The following is a 21,131-nucleotide window of genomic DNA, read 5'->3' as shown; positions in this document are numbered from 1 at the left end:
GGATGAGTGAATCAGTCCATATAAAGAACCAATTGAATCTTTTCCCCCAGTTGAAAATTAATTTTTTTCATTGTTGTAGAAAGTTTTGGTGTTTCTAAATGGTCACATTCCTTTGGACATCTTGGTTTCTGCCAGGCCCCAATACTGAGGGGGAAAAAAGCTGTCTTTCCCTATTTCCTGCCAAGCTGGCATCAATAAGTATCAGGAATCTCATGTGAAACTAGAGATTTGGAGCTGAACTGGACATCCCTAAAATTCAGGTGTTTTCAGCTCTAGTTCCTTCTCTCTGAGAAACCCTGGTTGTATTTGAGAGCTCCAGCTTAGTTCAGCTTAAAATGAGCATCCAGGGCTAGATCCACAAAGGGAACTTCAGCTCAGTTGTTGCAATGCCTACTGCTAGGCATGCTTCCCCCTTGTGGAAGCCACAGGCAGGTGGGCTATATAAGGCACAGGGTGTCAAGGTGCCCTATATAAGGCACAGGGAGAGTCACAACCCCAGCACGCTGAGTGGAGCGATGCCTAATCCCACTAACAAGAAATGCTGAGGAGAGAGCTGTAGCTTAAACCTCACCTTTAAAGGCAGTTAGGCACCTAACTTTGGGATGGATGGCAACACCTCCCTCTGCTGGGAATTCTCACCCACGAACCTTCTCCTGCATGTAGGCACCAAAGCAAGGTCCATCTTTTTTCATTAATAATGAAGGAGCAGCTGCTGTTGGTGACACCCCTCCCTCTTCCCAGTAATTAGAGCATTCCAGTCTGCCTGATTAGCAAAGGGATTTGCCCCCAGGTATCCTAGCATCCATGAGAGCAGTCTAGTCTCAGGTGGGGCTCTTTCTCAATCTCTCCGGTTGACTTCAATATTCATTGGGCTAACAACAGAGAGAGCATGACGCTATAGGCCAGTGGTTACGACAGTCTCCTAAATGCTAGGAGACTCAGGCCTGGTCTACACTGGGGGGAGAAGGGGTGGGGTCGATCTAAGTTACACAACTTCAGCTACGTGAATAACGTACCTGAAGTCGACATACTTAGATCTGCGGTCTTCACTGCGGTAAGTCACCTGCTGATGCTCCCCCGTCGACTCCGCCTGCGGATCTCACTCTGGTGGAGTACCGGAGTCGACGGGAGAACGCTCGGCGGTTGATTTATCACATCTCCACTGGATGCGATAAATTGACCCCTGCTGGATCGATCGCTCTGGAAGTAAGTGTAGACATGCCCTTAGAGTCACGTGCCTACTCCAACAGTTAAGTCATGGCTTCTACTGGAGAGTCTGAGTGAGAGCTCTGCCCCAAACTACGTAGTAGCTCAGTGATTTGGGCACTCACCAGGCTGATAGGAGACCTGGATTCAAGTCCCTCTAATGAATCTGGCTGTGTGTGGCTGTGGGTCTCTTACATTGACATTGAGTGCACTAATTCCAGAGTTGTTATAAGGACACTGGCACCACTGGTGCTGGAATACTGTTCCTAGTTTGGGATATGGCCCCCCCAATTTTTGTGTTCACCTGCCTATTTTGGAAAAGGTTAAACAATAATAATATCATGTCAGGGTTTTGTACACTAAATCAAATGGGTCACTCTAAGAGTCAAATGGTCCTTCTAATGAAGAAGTAGGGTGCCATCTAGTGGCTAGTTACATTCCTTGGTTTAACACAACACTAAACATGCAGGCTTACAGCAGCTCTTGCTTTAAAAGCATCTGTCCTATGAACAAGGTCAGTTTTCTGAACTTGAACTATGGCATTAGATGTGTGTGAAATGGTAAATGTACACACACATTTCATAGCTTTGGAGTGTTCCCACAGCCATTTCCACTAGGCATAGCTTGCACAATTTCATTTACACTTTGGAAAAGAGACTAAACATAAGTTATAAAACTTTAAATGGTGGGGGGACTGAGGGCCCAAAGGCCATGTTGTCCAATGATTTAATTCTTTGATGCAAATATTCTGCTTTATTACTAGCCTCAAACACTGAACATAGAGAAAGTATCTGGCCAAAGCAATTGAGACACAGCTCATCAAAATCCACTGGGCAAGAAAGGAGGGTTCAGCTCTAATAGAGTAGGGAGGTGTGGGGGACTAGTCCCAGCTCTCAGAGGGACGTGCTCTAAAATCATACACCACCACTGAGGCTCAGTTTCCCTAGCTGTTAATTGAGACTAATGGTGCTGCCCAGAAGGGCTGTTGTAACCCACACACCTCCTGGGTGTGGTGGTCTGTCCCATCTACTAGCAGCGAGACCACTTGGCGAGCGAGAGAGATTAATGAGTTTGCTCTAAGGCCCATATGGCTTTTAGCTCATGCAGTAAACTCATGCATTTAGCTTCAGAGGTCCCAGGTTCAATCCCGCCCGCTGACGACCAGGGTCTGTCGCTGTTACACTGTGAGTGAAGTGCCTGAAGACTTTGGTGCAACACTTACTTAAGTGAGACAGCTCTTCCAATGTATAAGTTAAAAGTACTGTTAAACAATATACTACCCTGACATCAAAACACATGGGACCAACTTTCTCTCTGATGTAGTGCCACTGAAGTCAATGGGATGAATTTATGTGTAGTTTACACCTATGAATGGGAAGGTGACAAAGGCATTATGGCAAAACAAACTCACTAATACATCCCCCCATTCCCCCAATAAAAAGCTATTTTTTATGGTGTTCAGTGGAATTGAGGTTTCTGACTCTGAAGAAGCAGAGGCTATTTGTATCCTTTAAAACGTTACATTAATTTCAAGGGCTGCCACCAAATTATCCTACCGCATATTGAAGCAAATGGGCAATGTATGTCAACACATGCTGATTTAGAGCCTGATTCATCAAAGTACATAAACGCAGCTTGAGTGGTGCTGGTTACTTTAGTGGAACTCCTCACATGCTTCGTGTCAAACGTGCTTTAGTATCTTGATGAATCAGGGACAAAAATCCAGGTCATGGTGCAGAACTATTTCTGTATCTTTTTGCAGCACATTATGTAACATGCGTGATGCCACCCTTCTCTTCTGCACTGCCTTCTCTTCTGTTTTCAGCCACTGGTGTTCTGTATTTTTTAATCCAGTGCTAGCTGCGCCCGGCGCTGATGAAGAGGGAGGGCTCCTTCATTAGTTTTTCAGGCACATAGTCTTAGAAAGTGCGCTTGGCCCATATGTGAAAATCCTGTATAAATTGTGCAGCGTTTTCTTTACTGTTTTAATTGTAAAGTAGGTTAGTTGTTTAACCTTTTGAGAGGTGCCACATTTTGGATTTGTCAGGGTGCCGAGTTTTTTGTTTTGCCTGCATGCTGTTAAAAAAAATGAACTGTATAAATTGAGAAGATGCACCAAACTCAATCCCATCACTGACACCTCCAGCAGATGGGGCATGTAACACTGCGAAAACAATGAATTCATGTATGGCAATGCTAATCTTTCTGTTCCATTGTATCTGTAACATTTAGGAATTATGTTGTGGCTGTGATTACATCTAAGATATTGCCAGAGGGAGCTGCTAATGGAAGTGAATGAGGCTTTCTGGGAGCAAAAAGGCAATGCAGAATGGGAATTTTCTTAATCCAAAATTCCCACTCTCCTCCCTACCACTGTAAACCATCCTCCATCCCCTGGTCTGTACACCTGATGCAACCAGCTCTTCTCCCACTCTTGCTTCCTAATCCAATCCACAAGACCTGGACATAGCAGCTTGTGCAAGATAGGGAAGGCAAAAGGGGGAGGTGGGAAGTGCTGGCAGCTGTAGGTGGAGATTACGCAGCTAGGGAAAGGATATGATACTGAGCTCAGTGACAGATTCCAATTACTACTTCAGGAAAGACTGGCTAGAAAACGGCATGAGTTGAAGCTGGGAGATGGGTTGTTAGACCTGGTATAAACTTATTGGAAAAATAAGGCTTTCCCGCTTTGCTGTGTCACTGCTTTCAGCCTTGCCTCATCCTCTATGGAGTTATTTCTCTGCTGGAAACAAATCTCGTGCATTGTGTGCTGGAGGTTAAAGCACCCAAGCTGTCTTCCTTTTAATGTTTCTATTTATTATTTTTTAACCTTAGCCTCTGGTTGTTTATACCAGCGTTGGACTGAAAATACATTTGATATTTTTAGTATTCAAGCAAGGATGGGTAAACTGGTTCAGGAAAAATAAAAGCCCCCGATTTCCAAACTGTCAGCACTTCCTAGACTTGGCTGGGTACTGAGAGAAAGCCTAGTGCCAGGAGATTTTTCAACCCAATTTTGCAGATGTAGATCCCAATCCTGCAATAAGAACTCACAGGTGAGCCTCCGTGCCTGTATGTAACCCCATTGACTTCAACATAGCTCCATCTAGACATGGGAGAGGAGATATATCCATGTGGAACAGTCTGCATGATTGAGGCCTTCTGTAGGTAGCAGAATTCCCAACCTTATGAAATTCTTCATCACTACAGTACTCTAAACTGTCCTCAGACTATCTCCGCCCCAGTCATGGCTGCCTTCTCTAACCTATGAGGAGCCACCATAGCTTAACAGAATGAAACAAAGAATCATGTTCTGCTCTGTAGTAGCTGTCCCATTCTATCATGTTGATTTCAGTAAGATGGCATGTGTATAACATCGCATCATTGGGCCCCTAATGATTAATATGTAATAAATTAACCAAACACGCTTCTATACAAAACCTGAAATATTTTACTTTTTTTTAAACTTTGATCTAAGTTTACTTAGATTTCATGGACTTGATACAAGAGCATTTGATATGAATCAGTAAATAAAACACTGTAATAGATAGCCACAATAAACTTTGTTAGAAATGTACATGTTGCGAAAATAATAATAAAAAAACAGCATGATGTCTGGGTTATAGTATATAAATGCTCAACAAGAACAGTATACTAGGGAAGCTTAAAAACCCTGCTCTGCATAAATCTGGGGCCCTATTCAACTAACTTTCTCAGACTCCTACCATTCAGAATCTATGTCCCACTGTAATAGTACAAAGGTTAGTTAATAAGGCCTCAGTTGTTTCCTGTAGCTGTTTTTTTTTCCCATGGACATCACATCCAGGTAATGTGTATATAAACAAAGCTCATAAGAAATGTACAAATATAAAAAGCTACAAACATTAATAAATTACATCATCACAAAACACAGAAACACTTCACAAGGTGCTAGTAAAATAACTGTATCCCCTCATAATACAAGAATTAAAACAAAGAGCTGGTATTAAAGTTGAAGATTATTCTTCAAAATGTGTCTTAAATAGATTATTTTCTACTATTTGATTCTGTATAAGACATTTTATAAGGCTGCACAAAGTTTTACTTGTTTTCCAGGCAACGCCCAAATCCACCCCCACCCCCCAAAGAAAGTGAAACAAAAACAAAACAAAAAAACCCACCACCCAACCCTTTTAAAACCAAACTAAAATACAACTGATAATACTCAGCAATGACTTGTATAAATGTTAATGAAGTAGTCTATAGAAAGAAATGTCTAAAGATACTTTACTTTTATAAAAAAGAAGTTATTTAAAAAGCTATTTACAAGCTACATTCTATGAAAAATATGCCTTAGTAAACACATCTAAAAATTAAAATAGGGGATTGCCTGAGAAACAAATTTAACCCCTCAAGTGTTTATATGCAGACAAGCAGTTTAATGTAAAATAATGCACTCTACACCAAACACTAAAAGAGTTAAAAGACAAAAAAGTATCCAGTCAAATTGTCAATAAGCTAAACTTTCCCACTATCTGACACCTGGATGCATGCAGCCCTCGTTCCCAAAGTAAGTGTATCTGATAAGAAGTGCTTTGATATAAACGTCAAAAACTGCACATGAAGAAGCAGAGCTTGACCTCATGTACTGCAGTTAAAGTGACTGCAAGGTCTGCAACACATCTTTGTGTGCTTTGATTTCGACACTGACACAAGCTATTGTACCATCATGTGTGTCAGTTAGCAAAAAAAACTGGCCTCAGGCATAGAGCTAAAACTCCCAACCAGTTATGAACCCAGCAGTAAACCAGCTCCCACTGTGCATAACTAATGCTGCCTCGTGCACCCAGTATTGTCCAACCCGCAGCTATCTGAGAGGGATGGAGTAGTGCTCAAGTGCAGTAATGGCTCCTCCAACACATCTAGATCACGATCAGGGTGAGATAATGAAGTTTCACATTATGCAGACTACCTTCTGCATTCGCTATAGCATGGGGAAATGTCTCCAGCAATCAAACTTAAGGTCCCCCACCTTTTAATATTATTTGTCAGACAAATGCAGAATTTTTAAATTTAATCTCCTGCTCCTTGACCAGATACCTCTTTAAAGATAATACTTGTTTTTTCTTAAGTGAAATGTAACTGAAATGGATGTTCATTCTGTTAAAACAACTGGTTTCCACTTATGAACAAGTTAAAGGGATACTTTCCTAAAACTGGAATGATCCTCAATTTCTTGGATTATCATTAACTTTTTGCGAACTAGTCACTCTCAGCAATTTGAGAAAGGACATCTATATTAAAAAATATTTATAGCAGTATTCTGTACACTTTAACTGCTGAAAGTTAAAAACAATTATTAAAGTGGTGGCAAAAAGTTAACTGGTATTGTCCCTAAGATGATGCACAATACTACTGAAGTCCTTCAAGAGTTGAAGAGTTAGTGTCAGCTCAGGAATTACTGAGCTTTGATCAAGTCCCAGTTTTCGAAATATTAAAGGAGAAGTTTCCCATTCCGATGGATTTTCAAAATCTTCCCAAGCCTCTGTTTTGCAGTAGCCATGCCCTTTTTTGTACGTTTTCCTGAAAATTGAAAAAAAAATGAACATGTTAAGTAACAGCAGCCACAGCTATGTAGAAACAGCAAGGCAGGCTCACTGGGTACAAAAACAGAAGCACTAACTTCAGCGGTGGTGTAAGCAGGTGCAATCACACAGATGTCTGATTTTCACCTGAAGTAATTACATTTTGGATATGTATACCACAAATTCTCAAAGTTAACATGCTGTGTGTGTGTGTATGTAACACATAGATCAGAATGCTCTGAAGAAAACCAAGCATTGCCATACATTGCAATCTGTGCTGTGTATCCCAACCTATACTATATTGTCTTACTCCTGGTGATTGTCTTACTATGGATTTTAATCATGTTTCATTCAGGATATTTTTACTATCTCGGTTTCATTCTTAAAGTACCATTCCCTGTTTAACTGTGTCGAGAACCAAAGTACCCAAGAGACACGTTTGAAAGCATGCACATATTTATTCTATAGGGGGCTCTCTTCAATTGTCCAAGTATCTAAAACTCAATGCCAGATGGTAAGATTAGTGCAAACTCACTCGCCAGGTTTAAATGAATTTAAGATAGTTTCCAAGCGCTGTGCTAAACCCTAGTGTGGTGGAATGGAGGCAGTCACAAGAAAGAAGTTTAAAAAAAAATGATTCATCTAGATTAGACCGTTTAACTGTGCACTTTAAAGAAAAAAACAGTGTGCAGTTTCAAAGACTGAGGTTCATTTTAATTGTATTTATTCTTTTAAAATATATTCTGTTTTACCAAGGTTTTGATTAAATTCTATAATAGCTGGCAGCTTTGGTATAACTTGTTCCCTTTTCATCTGTGGCCATATCGTGACATTCATCATATTCACTTTGACACATCTAGGAAATATAGCAACTTCGACCATGATTTTACAGAGGGCCCACCACACTGTCATGTACTTGTTTTCTGCTTTTTGCTCGCACTTCTGTGTAACTTACTTCCCTATGGACTATGACACAAAGTGACACAAAAACGGATTTTTTAATCCATGTACAATCAGACAAGAATGCACTAATGCAGGTACTGTGTCCATGTCATCCAGTTTTGCCCTGGTAGCTTGATTCTGAACTAGCAAAATGGCAGGCAGGCTTAGGCTGAGCCTAGCTTCTGATCTTACTTCACTGGCAAGACTCTTACTCAAGTGAATGAGATTCAGCTGTGCAAAGACTGCAGTATCAGGCTCAACTATCTCCATGTATTTCCATACATTACTAAAAATAAAAGATAATATGGATATAGTCGTGCCTTTCTTCTGGACAGTTTCAGAACCTGGAATATATCATTTCCCACATTGGCAAATGGGAAAAGTGAGGAACAAATAAATTATGACTTGTTCAAATCCAAAATGAGCCAGAAGCAGAGTTGAGGACAGATCAAGTCACGTCCCCTGACTCCCAGTCCAGCATGTGATCCACCAGACCATACTGCTGCCTTTCATAAATGTACATGAGCATAATATTTGCTCACCTCTTTGTTCTATTTCAGCAGTGAAACTACTGCAACTTGGTCCCCTTTGTGTTCACCCAGCTGGGAGAGAGAGCAGTTGGTGGGTACAAATGTATCCTTGACACATTGCTCTCCTACGTAATCATCCTATACTGTTTCACAACAGCTCTGACAGAGTGTGAACAAATCTGCATTCTGAACACTTAAAATGCTATAGACGTAAACAACACCGAGAAGTCAGGTTATGGAAATCATGTGTTAGAAGTTACAGTTAAAACCTATTCATGTATAAAGTTGCAGGTGCTGTTTTTTATGCAGCCAGCATATTTTTTCTCTAGACACGTGTCTTCTGCTGCCTCAAGAAACCACAGTGAAAGTGTAACTAAGATCTTAGCTGTATGTCTAGCCAAAAACTGTATACTTTCTGGTCAGAAAAGTACATTAGTAAACGGACATAAATGCTCAGTTATCACTTATCTTTACTTGTCATAGTGTGTGTGTCATCTGGATCAGGTCCTTGATGCGCGCGCGCGCACGCACACACACACAGAGATATGTGAACCATGCTCTCATATTTTTGTGTATATAACATACATACACACTCAAATAAGGAAGCATAGCTGTGTCGGTTTGCATATAGTTATACACATTTCTCCATGAAGGGGCTGTTCCAGCCCATTAAAATAAATGGGAATCTTTCCATTGATTTTAGTGGCTTTGGATGAGGCCTCAAGGTAGGCAGTGACCCTGAGTGTACTGTTTTTACTGAGTTTAACTGAAGGTGCAAAGTGTCTTTGTGGTTTAAAAGGGGAAAGAAAGAAAGGGGGAGGGGAAATCATGCTGCTGTTTTAAAAATATTTTTAAAAATATTTTCTCTCTCCAGCACTGGACTGGATTGAGCTCTCTCGGACATCCCCAGCAGAGCAGTGATGGCCCAACGCTGGATGATTTGGCTTAACACTGCTGCCTCCTTAAATCCCCATTAAATTCAGCCTTCTAGGTCTTGTTTTACCAACCACCACACGGCTATCTTACAAAGGCATCCTAAAGCCTCCTTCTATTAAACAGGCACCCAGGGATGTCAGAAAGAGCTGTTCATTCACTTTCCTTTCCCAGAGAGGTAAAGCATTTGCTTATTTGGCAGACTGATTCATCACTCAGTCAGGGAGTAACCATCATGAGTCCTTGTCTGATCCCCGGGCTCTGCATCCTAGCACAAAGCTTGGACAGGCTTGGACACCTTGCCTGCTGTATTCTGAGCTATTTCTGATTTCACTATATAACCCAGTTCATTTCAACAGATTACCTTGTGGCGGAACATGAACACATTAAGAGGTAAATTGAATGAAATGTTTAGTTTTGCTGCTGTTTGTGCCAATGGCCACAAGCATTAAAAAATTTTCCCGTGCGTCTTTCTGACTTTTAATTGGCTTTGCTTTCTGGATCCAGAGTTTGCAATAAATAATATCTTGTTAAGAAAATGTTACTGACAGCACATTTAGTGATACAGATGTTTTCAAATTAAGCACACAGCATATAGGACTATGTGAAATCTCATACTATCTCCACTGTATTCATACAGTTATAAAACCATGGGAAATATAGTAACTTAAATTATCATAAATTGCATCATTGCTCAATTCTCAGCTTCCACTGTAAATAATTATAGAATTTGACCTCTCGCTCTCTCTCTCACACACACACACGTCCCTCCACCTTTTTCTTGACTTATGTTCTTATAACTTCCATGTGGGCTCAGAGAGGAATAGCGGAAGACAGGAGGGGAAACATTTAACTCAAACAAGACTCAAGCTATTCCTCAGTGTAAAAATAAAATTCCAATTACAGAGAGTAAATAAAAATATTGAAAAACAAGTTGATTTGCATGGGGTTTTTGATGTTGTTTCCTTAAGCACAATAATTCCTAAAAGTAGTTTAAATATTTGCACTGTTGAAATTCAAGAAGCACTCCAATGTAGGAAAGGCAACTTTGTGACTTAAAATATTCTGTGCACACACATGTACAGAATAGGTGCATTGTAATTTTATCTGTACTAAGATTTACGGTTGAAATCCTGACCCCACTGAATCAATGGCAGAAGAAATATATAGAAGAAAGTGGAAAAATACAGAGTTTCTGAACAAGCGAAGAGGAAAATGTGACAGGGTCTGTTGTGAATAGTTTTTTAGATACTGGAGGACCTGGACTGTGATACAGAGATGAGTTCCTTTAAAACAGGGAACACAACCTATAGAGTTCGCTTTGGCAAGTATTAGGGATTGTTTTCCCCTAAGACACCCACACACAGTGGAACACATAGGCCAACAATGCTAACCCAACTCAGTGCTCATAGCCAGATCCCCAACTGGTGTAAATAAGCCTAGCTCCACTGAAAGAGTACACGTACACAATGGAGAAGGGATGCAGGTCTACACGGTAGGGAACAAGCTGGCCCTGTCAGGGAGATGGACTAAATGACTGAATGGATCTTTGTCATTTCCTCTGTTAACATTTACAGTACCTTTGGCAGCTCCATTATTCTGTGATGATGATGAGGGTCTCCTCTGGGTGAGGAAAACTCCAGGTGCCATAGGTTGAGAGCCTCTGTTTACTTGGGCAACCCCAAACGTGCTTGCTCCGGCAGTGTATTCATGATCTGCTAGGCTGCTGGCATGGGACTCCAGTTTGGGTTCAGGAGAGCTGCCTTCCTGAGAGAGTTTATTTGTGTTGTTGGGGGACAACTTCTTTTTGGTATTCTTCTTCTTCTTGCCTTTTTGTTCCTCCTTTCAATAAAGCACAGAATCCCCATTCAGCTACTGTGACAACTAGTGGCATTTGTTAACATTGTTACACTGTGTATCTTGTCAAGAATGGGGATATTGTCAGAACTGGATAAAGACACAGAGTGAACAGGGTTGCTAGAAACTCAAAGTGAGAACTGATCACAACAGCATTGTTTCCTGGTCTGTTAGTTGCATCCACCTGCTGTATCTTGTCATAAATTGTGAGCTCTTAGGGGCAGGGACTGTCATTGTATTGTGTTTGTACAGCACCTAGCACAATGGGACCTTGATACATGTCTCAGGCCCCTAGGTGCTGTAGTAATTAATACAAATAATATTGATACAAGATAAATATAATGGGCCTGATTCTCAATTACACTAAGGAACCTTTATGTCACTCTGGCAGTATAACAAGGCCTTAGAGTGGGCAAAATTGGCCCCCTGAGGACACTCCTAGTGCAGGTGGTCTGGCAACCAGCCAGTAGAGAGCTGATGTAAAGATATAAACTGGCTCTTCCTTAGCTCCCTGTGTGGGCTGCCTGTCAGGGGAGTGGTCTGGGTGCACTACTCTATGGCTACTCTCTGTTTCCCAAGGCACCCAGAGGGCTATGGAAGACAGAAGATAAATTGGAGTAGACCTGTGGCTGCTCTAACATACACTGAGGGCTGGGCAGGTCCCTGTGCAGCCCCAGTATATGGGAGCACAAAGATGGCTTAAAGCCACCTTTCCCTTGTCCATTCCTGATCCAAGTATAGGAACAGAGTCATTGAGAATTAGGCTCAAAATTTTTCATCTCATGGGGAAAAATTAACATCTGTGCAGAAGTTCGCTGGGAGTAATGTCAATGTAGAGCACAACCCTATGTATATAGGCCTGTAATAGCTCTCTGTATCGTGGTGAATTTCACTTACAATGAAGGAACAATTTAAACTCCATAAGGACGATAGCAGGCTGATATTGGAAAAGCTTTGGTAACCTGTTAAAAATGGGATTACTAAACTGGAAAATGTAGCTGAGTTCTATGATATGTGTTGACACCGCTTTCTAGTGTCTTTTGGTACTTTAAAAAGGATTTAAAGATTATTGTGTTGAGGCAATGTAGTTTTGAACCGTGGGTACTGCATTTGGCCCTACTTCCTATGAGGATTTTCCGTAAGCATCCGTAAGTTCAGCATGTTTGTATACAAACATCCATTTTCATAACTGAATGTAAGTTTATGGGATAAGAAAAAACTTTATCGCAACTTTCAGAATTTAACATAAAAAAAATTAAATTAAAAAAGATGATGAAAATCTGGCATAATTCTCAATTTTGAATTACTTAGAGTAACATTTTCAAAAAGACTTAAGAGACCTAGGTGTCTGAGTCCCATTTTTGAAAGGGACTTAGGTGCCTAACCTGCTTAGGCACTTTTGAAAATCCCACACGGTGCCTTTGAGCATCTTTAAGGGCCTAAATACCATTAAAAATCTGGCACCAAATACCTAAGGTAATTTTGAAAATAAGACTTAGACTCCTAAATCACATAAGCACATATGTAAATTTACTCTTTAATCTTATTAATGTAAAAGGTGCTTACACTGAAGCTTTCCCCCAAATACTTCTTTGTTTACCTGATCTGCCCAACTGATAATTTTGTCAGTGTGCTTAAAGCACCTAATTGAACTAGAAACCTCTAATCTGCAGTGTCCTCGGAAATCTGAAAGTATGATTTAGGACCTGATCCTGTTTCTATTGAGGCCACTGGGATTTTTGTCACTGAATTCAATGAGTACAGAATTGGACACGTACAGTAATTAAACATGAGCTGTTACGACAACATAGTTAACATTCAACAAGCAACAGAAGACGACGGGGAAGTACTATGGCTCCATTCGAAAATAAACATATTTTCTAAGGGAAAGCTACCTAGTATGCAAACTCACCTGCTGGGATAATTTGGCCGCTGCTGCCGCCAGTCCAGTTTCAATGGAGGCAACTCTTGTACCCTCTCGAACAGGTCTGTCTTGTCGGGGTACTGAGGGACCAACTCTTGCTAAATGTAAGAACAAAATGAAAATACAGTATAACAGATACTCTGTGTAGGGGGAACACTGCATTCCTATAGAATGAGGGGCATGGGGGGTGACAAGGGCAAGACAGAGCTTATTTCTACTTCAGTGGGGCTAACAACTATAAGTGCCAAGTGTTAGTAAGGCCGTTGAGTGGCAGATGTGGAAACAGAGCTCAGGACTCCACTTAAACTATGTAGCTTTTGGAAGGAAACCCATTTCTCCTCCTGATTTTCCAGAATTGTCCACATTTAATGAAAAATCAACCATTCATGGAATGTGAATGTATTCCAAATGAACAGGCAAAATGCTTCATAGGGATTTTCCACAAACTCTTCCCAGCCCACCTGGCCAAGGGAGAATTCTTCCAGGACAGGTGCTGTACAAGGCTCCCATAAGCAACCCTAACCCTGTCCATCTTAGCCCCACTAGTGTAGCAGGTAGCACATTCTGGGCAGCTCAACAGACAGCCCGGGTCAGGCTGCTGTAAATTAGAACAGCCCTGGAGCGCTCTAATATACACCAGGAGCTGCACTGGCCCCCAATTGGCCCACAATCTGGGCACTGTAAAAGGTGGCACTTCCTGTAAGGCACAGCACAGAAACTGTTCCTAGCAGTTATACTGAGCAGTTTTACTGAGCTTTTGATGGAAACTGGGGGAATAGTTTATATTCTCTATTTTCTTTTTTAATGCTTTATATATATAAGGTGTGGGCTGCCTCAGAACTGCAAGATTTCTCCACTACTTCATCATAATACTAGCAATACATCATCGACTTCACCGGCAGGATGTAAAAGATACGTACAACCTACAGGAGATTACTTTTATTTTTAAAAGGTAGCTGAAGAGAAACGTTGTCCAGAATGTGTTAGATTCAACTTAGTGTTCACTACAGTGGAACTATTTAAAAAAAAAAGTTAGTCTCTCAACTGAGAAATCTAGACGAGCACAATCTTTATGGTAAAAATAATAAAATCCCGTTGTTCTTTTCTAGGTTTTCAATTTGAAATATCCGCCCTGAGTCTGAACATCCAAGACATAATGGACTTGCCTGTCGGGCTGTAGGGGGCATCATCAGAACTTTTTCTTTTCTTTGATCGTGATTTGAATACTGGATTATCTTCATCGGATTCCAAAGATGGGTAAACTAAACCAGGAACAAAAAATAGCTTTTATTGCAGCAGTATTAAACAGGAGTTTGAGGTAAGTATGAATCACCCATCAGTGTAGAACTGGATGAGCACAGTGGTGAATCAGGCCTAGAGTATCTATGTAATAGACTGCGGCCAAGGGTAGCACACAGAATGAAATGTCTGAAAGGCACTGGTGCCCTGGGGATAGGGCATTAGACTAGGAATCAGGGGAGGTGGGCTCTGTTCCCCGCAATGCCACTGACTTGCTGTGTGACCATGGGCAAGTCACTTCACCTCACTGTGCCTCTGTTTTCTCTCCTACCCCTTGCCTGTCTTCTGTTTAGATTGCAGTCTCTTAGGGGCACAGACTGGCTCTTACTCTGCGTTTACACACTACCTATCACCATGGAGCCCCTAATCTCAGTTGGAGGCCTCTAGGTGTTATTGTAATGAAAATAATCATACAGTTTTTGATTCATAGCACGTGATGTTATTCTTGGCTTGGAAAAGCCAGTCCTCCCCTCACATACAGCTGGGCCTATTTGGAGTACCTGTCATTATCAGGTGCATGGGGGATGTTACTCCCCAATCGGATAGGTCAGCACATAGGTCATCTCAATGGATATTTGGTGACCCTCACATGGTGTGGAACAGAATTTCCTACATGTCTAAGAAACACAGACAGAGTTTGGTACCCTTAGGAGAAGAAGGTGTTTAACAAGCTAAATGAGAGTCAACAGTGTAACCCTGTTGCAAAAAAAGCAAACATCATTCTGGGATCTATTAGCAGGAGTATTGTAAGCAAGACACGAGAAATAATTCTTCTGCTCTACTCCGCGCTGATTAGGCCTCAACTGTGTCCAGTTCTGGGCGCCACATTTCAGGAAAGATGTGGACAAATTGGAGAAAGTACAGAGAAAAGCAACAAAAATGATTAAAGGTCTAGAAAACATAACCTATGAGAGAAGATTGAAAAAATTGGGTTTGTTTAGTCTGGAGAAGAGAAGACTCAGAGGGGACATGATAACAGTTTTCAAGTACATAAAAGGCTGTTACAAGGAGGAGGGAGAAAAATTGTTCTTCTTAACCTCTGAGGATAGGATAAGAAGCAATAGGCTTAAATTGCAGCAAGGGCGGTTTAGGTTAGACATTAGGAAAAAACTTCCTAACTGTCAGAGTGGTTAAGCACTGGAATAAATTGCCTAGGGAGGTTGTGGAATCTCCATCACTGGGGATTTTTAAGAGCAGGTTGGACAAACACCTGTCAGGGATGGTCTAGATAATACTTAGTCCTGCTTGAGTGCAGGACTAAGTATTATCTAGATGACTAGATGACCTCTCGAGGTCCCTTCCAGTTCTATGATTCTAATATCAGGATAAAAGTGAGGCCATTGGATACCGCCGCCGAGAGGTGGCTGCTTGCCAGTTTGCTGAATAGCCCTATTTTGATCACACTGGTTGGGTGAGAAGTATGTGATTAATGCCACTTCTTAGACCTTTCTCGGAGTAAACAGAGCGGTTGACTCTACATTACATGGGCCCAGTGCTAATGTTCGTCTGCGGGAAAAACTCCTTCTAATTTCTAATCTGCGGGAAAAACTTCCTTTCTAATGGGCCTTGTGTGGGGCATGTGGAATTTGGTCCAGTTAAGCCACAGGCGGAGGCTCCTGGCCAAAACACAGAGCTATTCTCAGATTATTAGTCATTAAAATTATTACTCCATAAAATCCCCCACTGTACTCAATAAAATGCTGTTCTGTTAAACAATGCTGGGATGGCATTGACACAGCTCACTCTCTCAAGACCTCTTCCCCTCTCTCTGCTCATTGTAAACCATGCACGTCTTACTGAGTGACTAAAAATAAAGGGTCAAATTGTCCCCACTTGAGGAAAAACAAATGTAGGAAACAGAAGACACAGTGAGTTCTCACTCACAAGGCTTCTGTCAGAGGGAAGAGGGTTGTCCGTCCATTAATGAGAAGGGAGTTCATCACCCCTATACTCGTTAGTGTCCCAGGTTCAGGGTAGATCTCAGAACCCTGGCTATCAGTACTGGTTCTCATTGGTTCCTGCTCCCATCCAGCCCCAATACAAACAGATCTAGTCCCAGCTCCTTCCACCTTCTGCCCCTTCTGGATCCATAGCGCCCCAACCTGGAGCTCTAGCATGGAAAGGCTTGGGAGTCAGGGGAGGGAATGCTGTAGGGGAAAGTTTGCCTTCTTCTTTATGTTTGGGGGCTTTTCCTCCCCAGTTTGATCCTCAGAGTTTTACTTTCAATCCCAGCTTAGTATCTCGAATGATCCTGGCTAATGAATCAAAGTAATTGTTCCCTCCACTTCTCAGAGGACAGAGCCTTCTTTTAAATAATGAATGGGATTTGTTTGTTTTTAAAAGATTAAATCTGACTGATTCTTTGGCAGGGAGGGGAAAAAACAAGGCTGGATTAAAGCACAGGCTCACTGCAGGCCAGTGCCGAGGACCCCTGCTCCTGGATTGATGTGATCACATCAGAATCTCAACTTCATTTTAAAAAAGGTAAGTTCTAAGCCCCCATAGTGGTGAAAACAGTTTGAAAATGTGACCCAGGTGTAACTGATGCAGTGATGCTTGCCTGAGCCTGCAGGCAGCCTGAAACAATAGCTCTGAGAGGGGTGAATAGGGTATTAACTCTTACGAGCCACTCTGGAGAGTCCCACCAACACAATGCAGCAAACGATTGCATACACCGGAGAGGAGGAGTGCAGCAGGCCTGGCCCACCTACCCATCCATGCAGCAACTGGGGTAAGTCCTGGGGTGCCCCTCTCCTGCCAACCCTGCCTTTCTGGGGGAGAGCGGGAAGCCCTGCTGCTCCCAAGAAGGGGAAATTGCCATTCCTAGGGTACAGAAGGTGATCCCATGCTACCGCCCTTGTCAGTCTGAGAGGTGACGGGGAACCTCTGCCGCTCTATGTGTGTGTGGAGATGGGGGCGGGGGTGGGCTCAGATAGGGCCACAGGAGTCGGGGGCATGGTGACCTGTGTTGTGGTATGCCTAAGGTCCCAGATTATCTTCATTCCCCTCCCCCCACCCCGCCAAAAAAAAAATTCAGATTTGTTTTGGTTTTCCCCAGTCATTCATTAAATCACGCTTGAAAAGTCAGGTGTATTATTGTTAAATATATGAAGAAAATCCTGGCTCATGTTTGCCTGAACCAGCTGTGTCAGCAAATATTAGGGTTCTGTGAGACATTCAGAAACACTCAACATCTCTGCCTTTCACATTTTGTTTCACTTTCACTAAATTTCATTGGGTTTTGCTCACAAATAGCTGCAGTTGTGAAACCTTCAGAGGCAGCGGGATCTAGTGGGCAGAGAATGGGACTGGGAACCTGGGACTGCTGGCTTGCTTTGCCACTCACTCAGTGTATGGCCTGGCACAAGTTACTTAACCCTTCTGTGTTTCCATTTCCCCTTCAGTAAAAGGTAGATAATTATTGACCAACCCACATGAGGGGAAGGGCAAGAGAACGTATTAGGTGCTATCGAAGTGCTAAATGTCATCAGCGATACCTTGTATAACAACATCAAACCCTTCCAGTCGCTCTACAAATACCTCAGTGGTAGTGAGATAAATGGACTGAGGGTGAGAGGGCAGGTGGTGTTTATGAAAACCTTGAAAATGTTTTTTTCTGCAGCCACATGCCACCTGAACTGTTCTCTCCATGAACATTTACAGTTCTTTTGGGTGAATGGTAACAATATCATTTGAGTTGTATTCAATCCTCTGTATATACACACTCAGACTCCTCGATAGAGGTTTTTTTTTTAAATGTGCATTTAATTTTTCATTTCAATGTTTGCCTGTTAAAGCAATGTATGGTTATAATGTTACTGCTTAATTTAGCCCCTGAACTGAAAATCTGCTGACCAGATGCAGTACAAATGGAGTCTTTATAAACTCAGACTGCTTACAACAAAGAAAACCCATTAAATAGTAGCATAAATATATAATTAGCAAGAATGTTGGGGTTTAAAATATCACCCTGTCCATTTTCCCATTGTCACATGTAGATCATGTGTATAAATTACACTTTCACAGAATTTGTCATGTAATTTATCCTGACTGATACGCCTACAAGGTGCTGTAACTGCAAACCAGCAACATGCACTTAACTTCTTTTAAACATGTACAATATTTTCAAAATGTCTTGTTTTTATTAAGCATTTCAATTTGAACTTTAATATATGTGTATCTAATAGAGAAAGCAGATTTCAATGATGTTTTTTAAGGGTCACAGTCAGCAGCAGCATTTTAAAGTAACATTTTTATTATGCTGCTAAAGAGCTGCATACCCTTCTTGAGCCCTGCATGACTCTGTGGTTTTATCTCTCTCTGAGTGTTAATATTTTTAACTGCTCTCTCTCTCTCTCTCTCACACACACACACACACACGCTGCTTTTTCATATTATTAAAAAACTCGCTTTCAGAATATAGTAAACTTAATGCAGTGGTCTCAAAAATCCCTCTTTTCCTTTCAGTGCAGAGTTTAGCATTCTTGGCATTAAAACTTAAGATCATGCCCTCATCGTATCTAATTGAGGGGTTCTTTACTGACAGCTTCTCTGATAGTCATTTCATTCTACCTCACTGACACATAAGTATCACAGTTTCATGGTACACTGAATAAAGTTCTATTTTTAAATTAAATATATATGATTTAGGATTTGGCTAATCTTGGTTTCAACTCCACTACTGTGCTTGTTAAAATATTTTCCCTATACTAGATAAAAGTGTAATATGTTTGGGTTCAATCTGAATAAAATATCAATTTAATCTGTTTATCTAATCTCAAGAGTCTAATGTGTTTATTCTAATCTATTTATTCCTATCTAATTTAATCTAATCTATCTCTTCACCCTTGTCTTGCCAATCTAATCTCTTTCTTTAACCTTGCCTACTTTATACAGACTAATCTAGCAATATAGGCCCCCCAGTATGCAAACACTGAGTAACTGTATGTACCAGATTAGTCCCCTTGATTTCAATGGGACTAACTAGAAGTGTATAATTAAGCACATGCATAAATACTTTCAGAATTGGGGCCATAGCCATAGAGATTAATTTGTTTTCTCTCACCATAATCAGAATCTTTAAAACAGGCATCTAAGTGGTCCTGGTCGTCGTAGTCTTCAATGTCAATGCTGTTTTTTGTGCTCTTCTTCAGTAAGTGCTTGCCTGCATTTTTGTTGTTACTGCTCCCGGGTTTTTTTGAGTTTTGGGCTGAGATAGAGTTATTTTTAGCTTGGTTGGTACTCCATGAAGTCTGCAGGCAGGAGTCAGAAGACTGGAGATTTGCCATTGATAACATTCCTTGGATTGCTTCCTGTGTGCTGGGAGATGCAGGTGGCTGACTGAGGGAAAACATTAACAAAATAAAGAGCTTTAAGCTAATTACCAAATCAACAATGTGAAATAAATAGTATTCACTGTAAATACAGCTCAATTTGATTTCTGGATTAATGGCCTCACCACTGTGTAGGTGTTTAGTATGGGAAATCAAGTTATACCAAGTATAGACCCATCAAGCATAGAAGGTTAGAAGGGCAAACAGAGATTTGAGATAAAAATCAGGAAATCTTCCAAAATTTAGTTACGTGAATACTTTTTCACATGTCATATTTTGGGCGAGTGAGGAGAGTAACCAAGTGACTCTCCCCACAACAAAAAGCTGGTAACCCAAGGACAATATAATCAACAAAGTCATGTCTCCAGTACCCGTTTTAGAAGAGAATGATGATGAGTTACATATTAACTGTGGCTTGGATGAGCCAAGCTCCAAGGTGGGTTGGCCAAGACCCAACAGTAAATGAGGGGCAACATCTAGTAGTCAAAAGAAATAAACAGGAGACTTTCTACAAAATCTTTCTTGGCTAGATCCTCAGCTGGTGAAAATCAGAGTAGGTCTACTGAAGTCAAAGGCCTTATGCCAGTTTTACTATCCGAGGATATGGCACTCTGTTCTTATTCTGAACTGACTCACTGATGTCTTCCACTGTGATCAAATGGCCATCCCTGTGATCACTTGAACACTGTGTCCACTCATGGAGGACAGGTCCATCAATGACTATTAGCCAGGATGGGCAGGGATGGTGTCCCTAGCCTCTGTTTGCCAGAAGCTAGGGATGGCTGATAGGGCATAGATCACTTGATGATTACCTGTTCTGTTCATTCCCTCTGGGGCACCTGGCATTGGTCACTGTCGGAAGACAGGATACTGGGCTAGATGGATACTTTGGTCTGACCCAGTATGACTGTTCTTATGTTCACAGTGTTTGCTTAGAGTTTTTCAAATTTGCCAAATTAATCACAAGTAAACTAATGGCATGTATTTTATTTCCTCTTCTATAAGTGGAGCAGAGTAGGAGGCAAAAAAAATTAGGGTAAAATATTCAAAAGCGGCTTCAGTGACTTGAGAGCCCAAGTCCTATTTTCAAAAGTGACTTATGAGTCTATGCTTCATGGCAAGTCAATGGGATTCAGTGAGCTCCTAAATCACTGACGTGCTTTTGAAAATTTCACCCTTAATCTCAAACAAGATAACAAAAAGGGTTTGCCCATCACTGCTGGGCAACCTTCTTTCATTTTCATTCACTACCACCCCACCAAAGAAAGGAAACCCAAGCATCTGAATCTATCCAATGAAAGAACTGAGTTATAGTATCATTCCAAGCATCTCCTACACAACTGCCACACACAAGGCTGGACCACTGTTAGATCCTGAAGGTCACAAGTGCAGTATGACAGGGTTTAGGGGACCCTGCAGCTGCAGCTCTATGAACACAGTGAAAATTCTGTTCTACATTGTAAGGCTTGGATCATATGTTCAGAGCTGATATTTTGCACTAGAACATAACATATGGCTTCTCATTTGTGGTGTGTGTTTGTTT

At 41.3% G+C, this 21,131-nt stretch overlaps 1 protein-coding gene across 1 annotated transcript in view; it reads right to left on the bottom strand.

Moving 5' to 3' along the window:
- Positions 1 to 4,637: 4,637 nt before the first annotated feature.
- Positions 4,638 to 21,131, bottom strand: part of PHF2 (PHD finger protein 2) — a 146,651-nt gene continuing 130,157 nt past the window's right edge. The window contains exons 18-22 of the mRNA XM_024199491.3: positions 19,321 to 19,595; positions 14,123 to 14,218; positions 12,945 to 13,054; positions 10,756 to 11,017; positions 4,638 to 6,768 (exon numbers count right to left, since the gene is read on the bottom strand). Coding sequence (XP_024055259.1) covers positions 6,680 to 6,768; positions 10,756 to 11,017; positions 12,945 to 13,054; positions 14,123 to 14,218; positions 19,321 to 19,595 — 832 coding nt within the window. The 3' untranslated portion in view covers positions 4,638 to 6,679. The remainder of the gene's footprint in view (positions 6,769 to 10,755; positions 11,018 to 12,944; positions 13,055 to 14,122; positions 14,219 to 19,320; positions 19,596 to 21,131) is intronic.

This window comes from Terrapene carolina, unplaced genomic scaffold, assembly GCF_002925995.2.
Source record: "Terrapene carolina triunguis isolate 2854851 unplaced genomic scaffold, T_m_triunguis-2.0 Scaffold89, whole genome shotgun sequence".
Classification (NCBI taxonomy): Eukaryota; Metazoa; Chordata; order Testudines; family Emydidae; genus Terrapene; species Terrapene triunguis.
The sequence above is the reverse complement of the archived record's forward strand: the minus strand, read 5'-3'. Positions and strand labels throughout refer to the sequence as shown.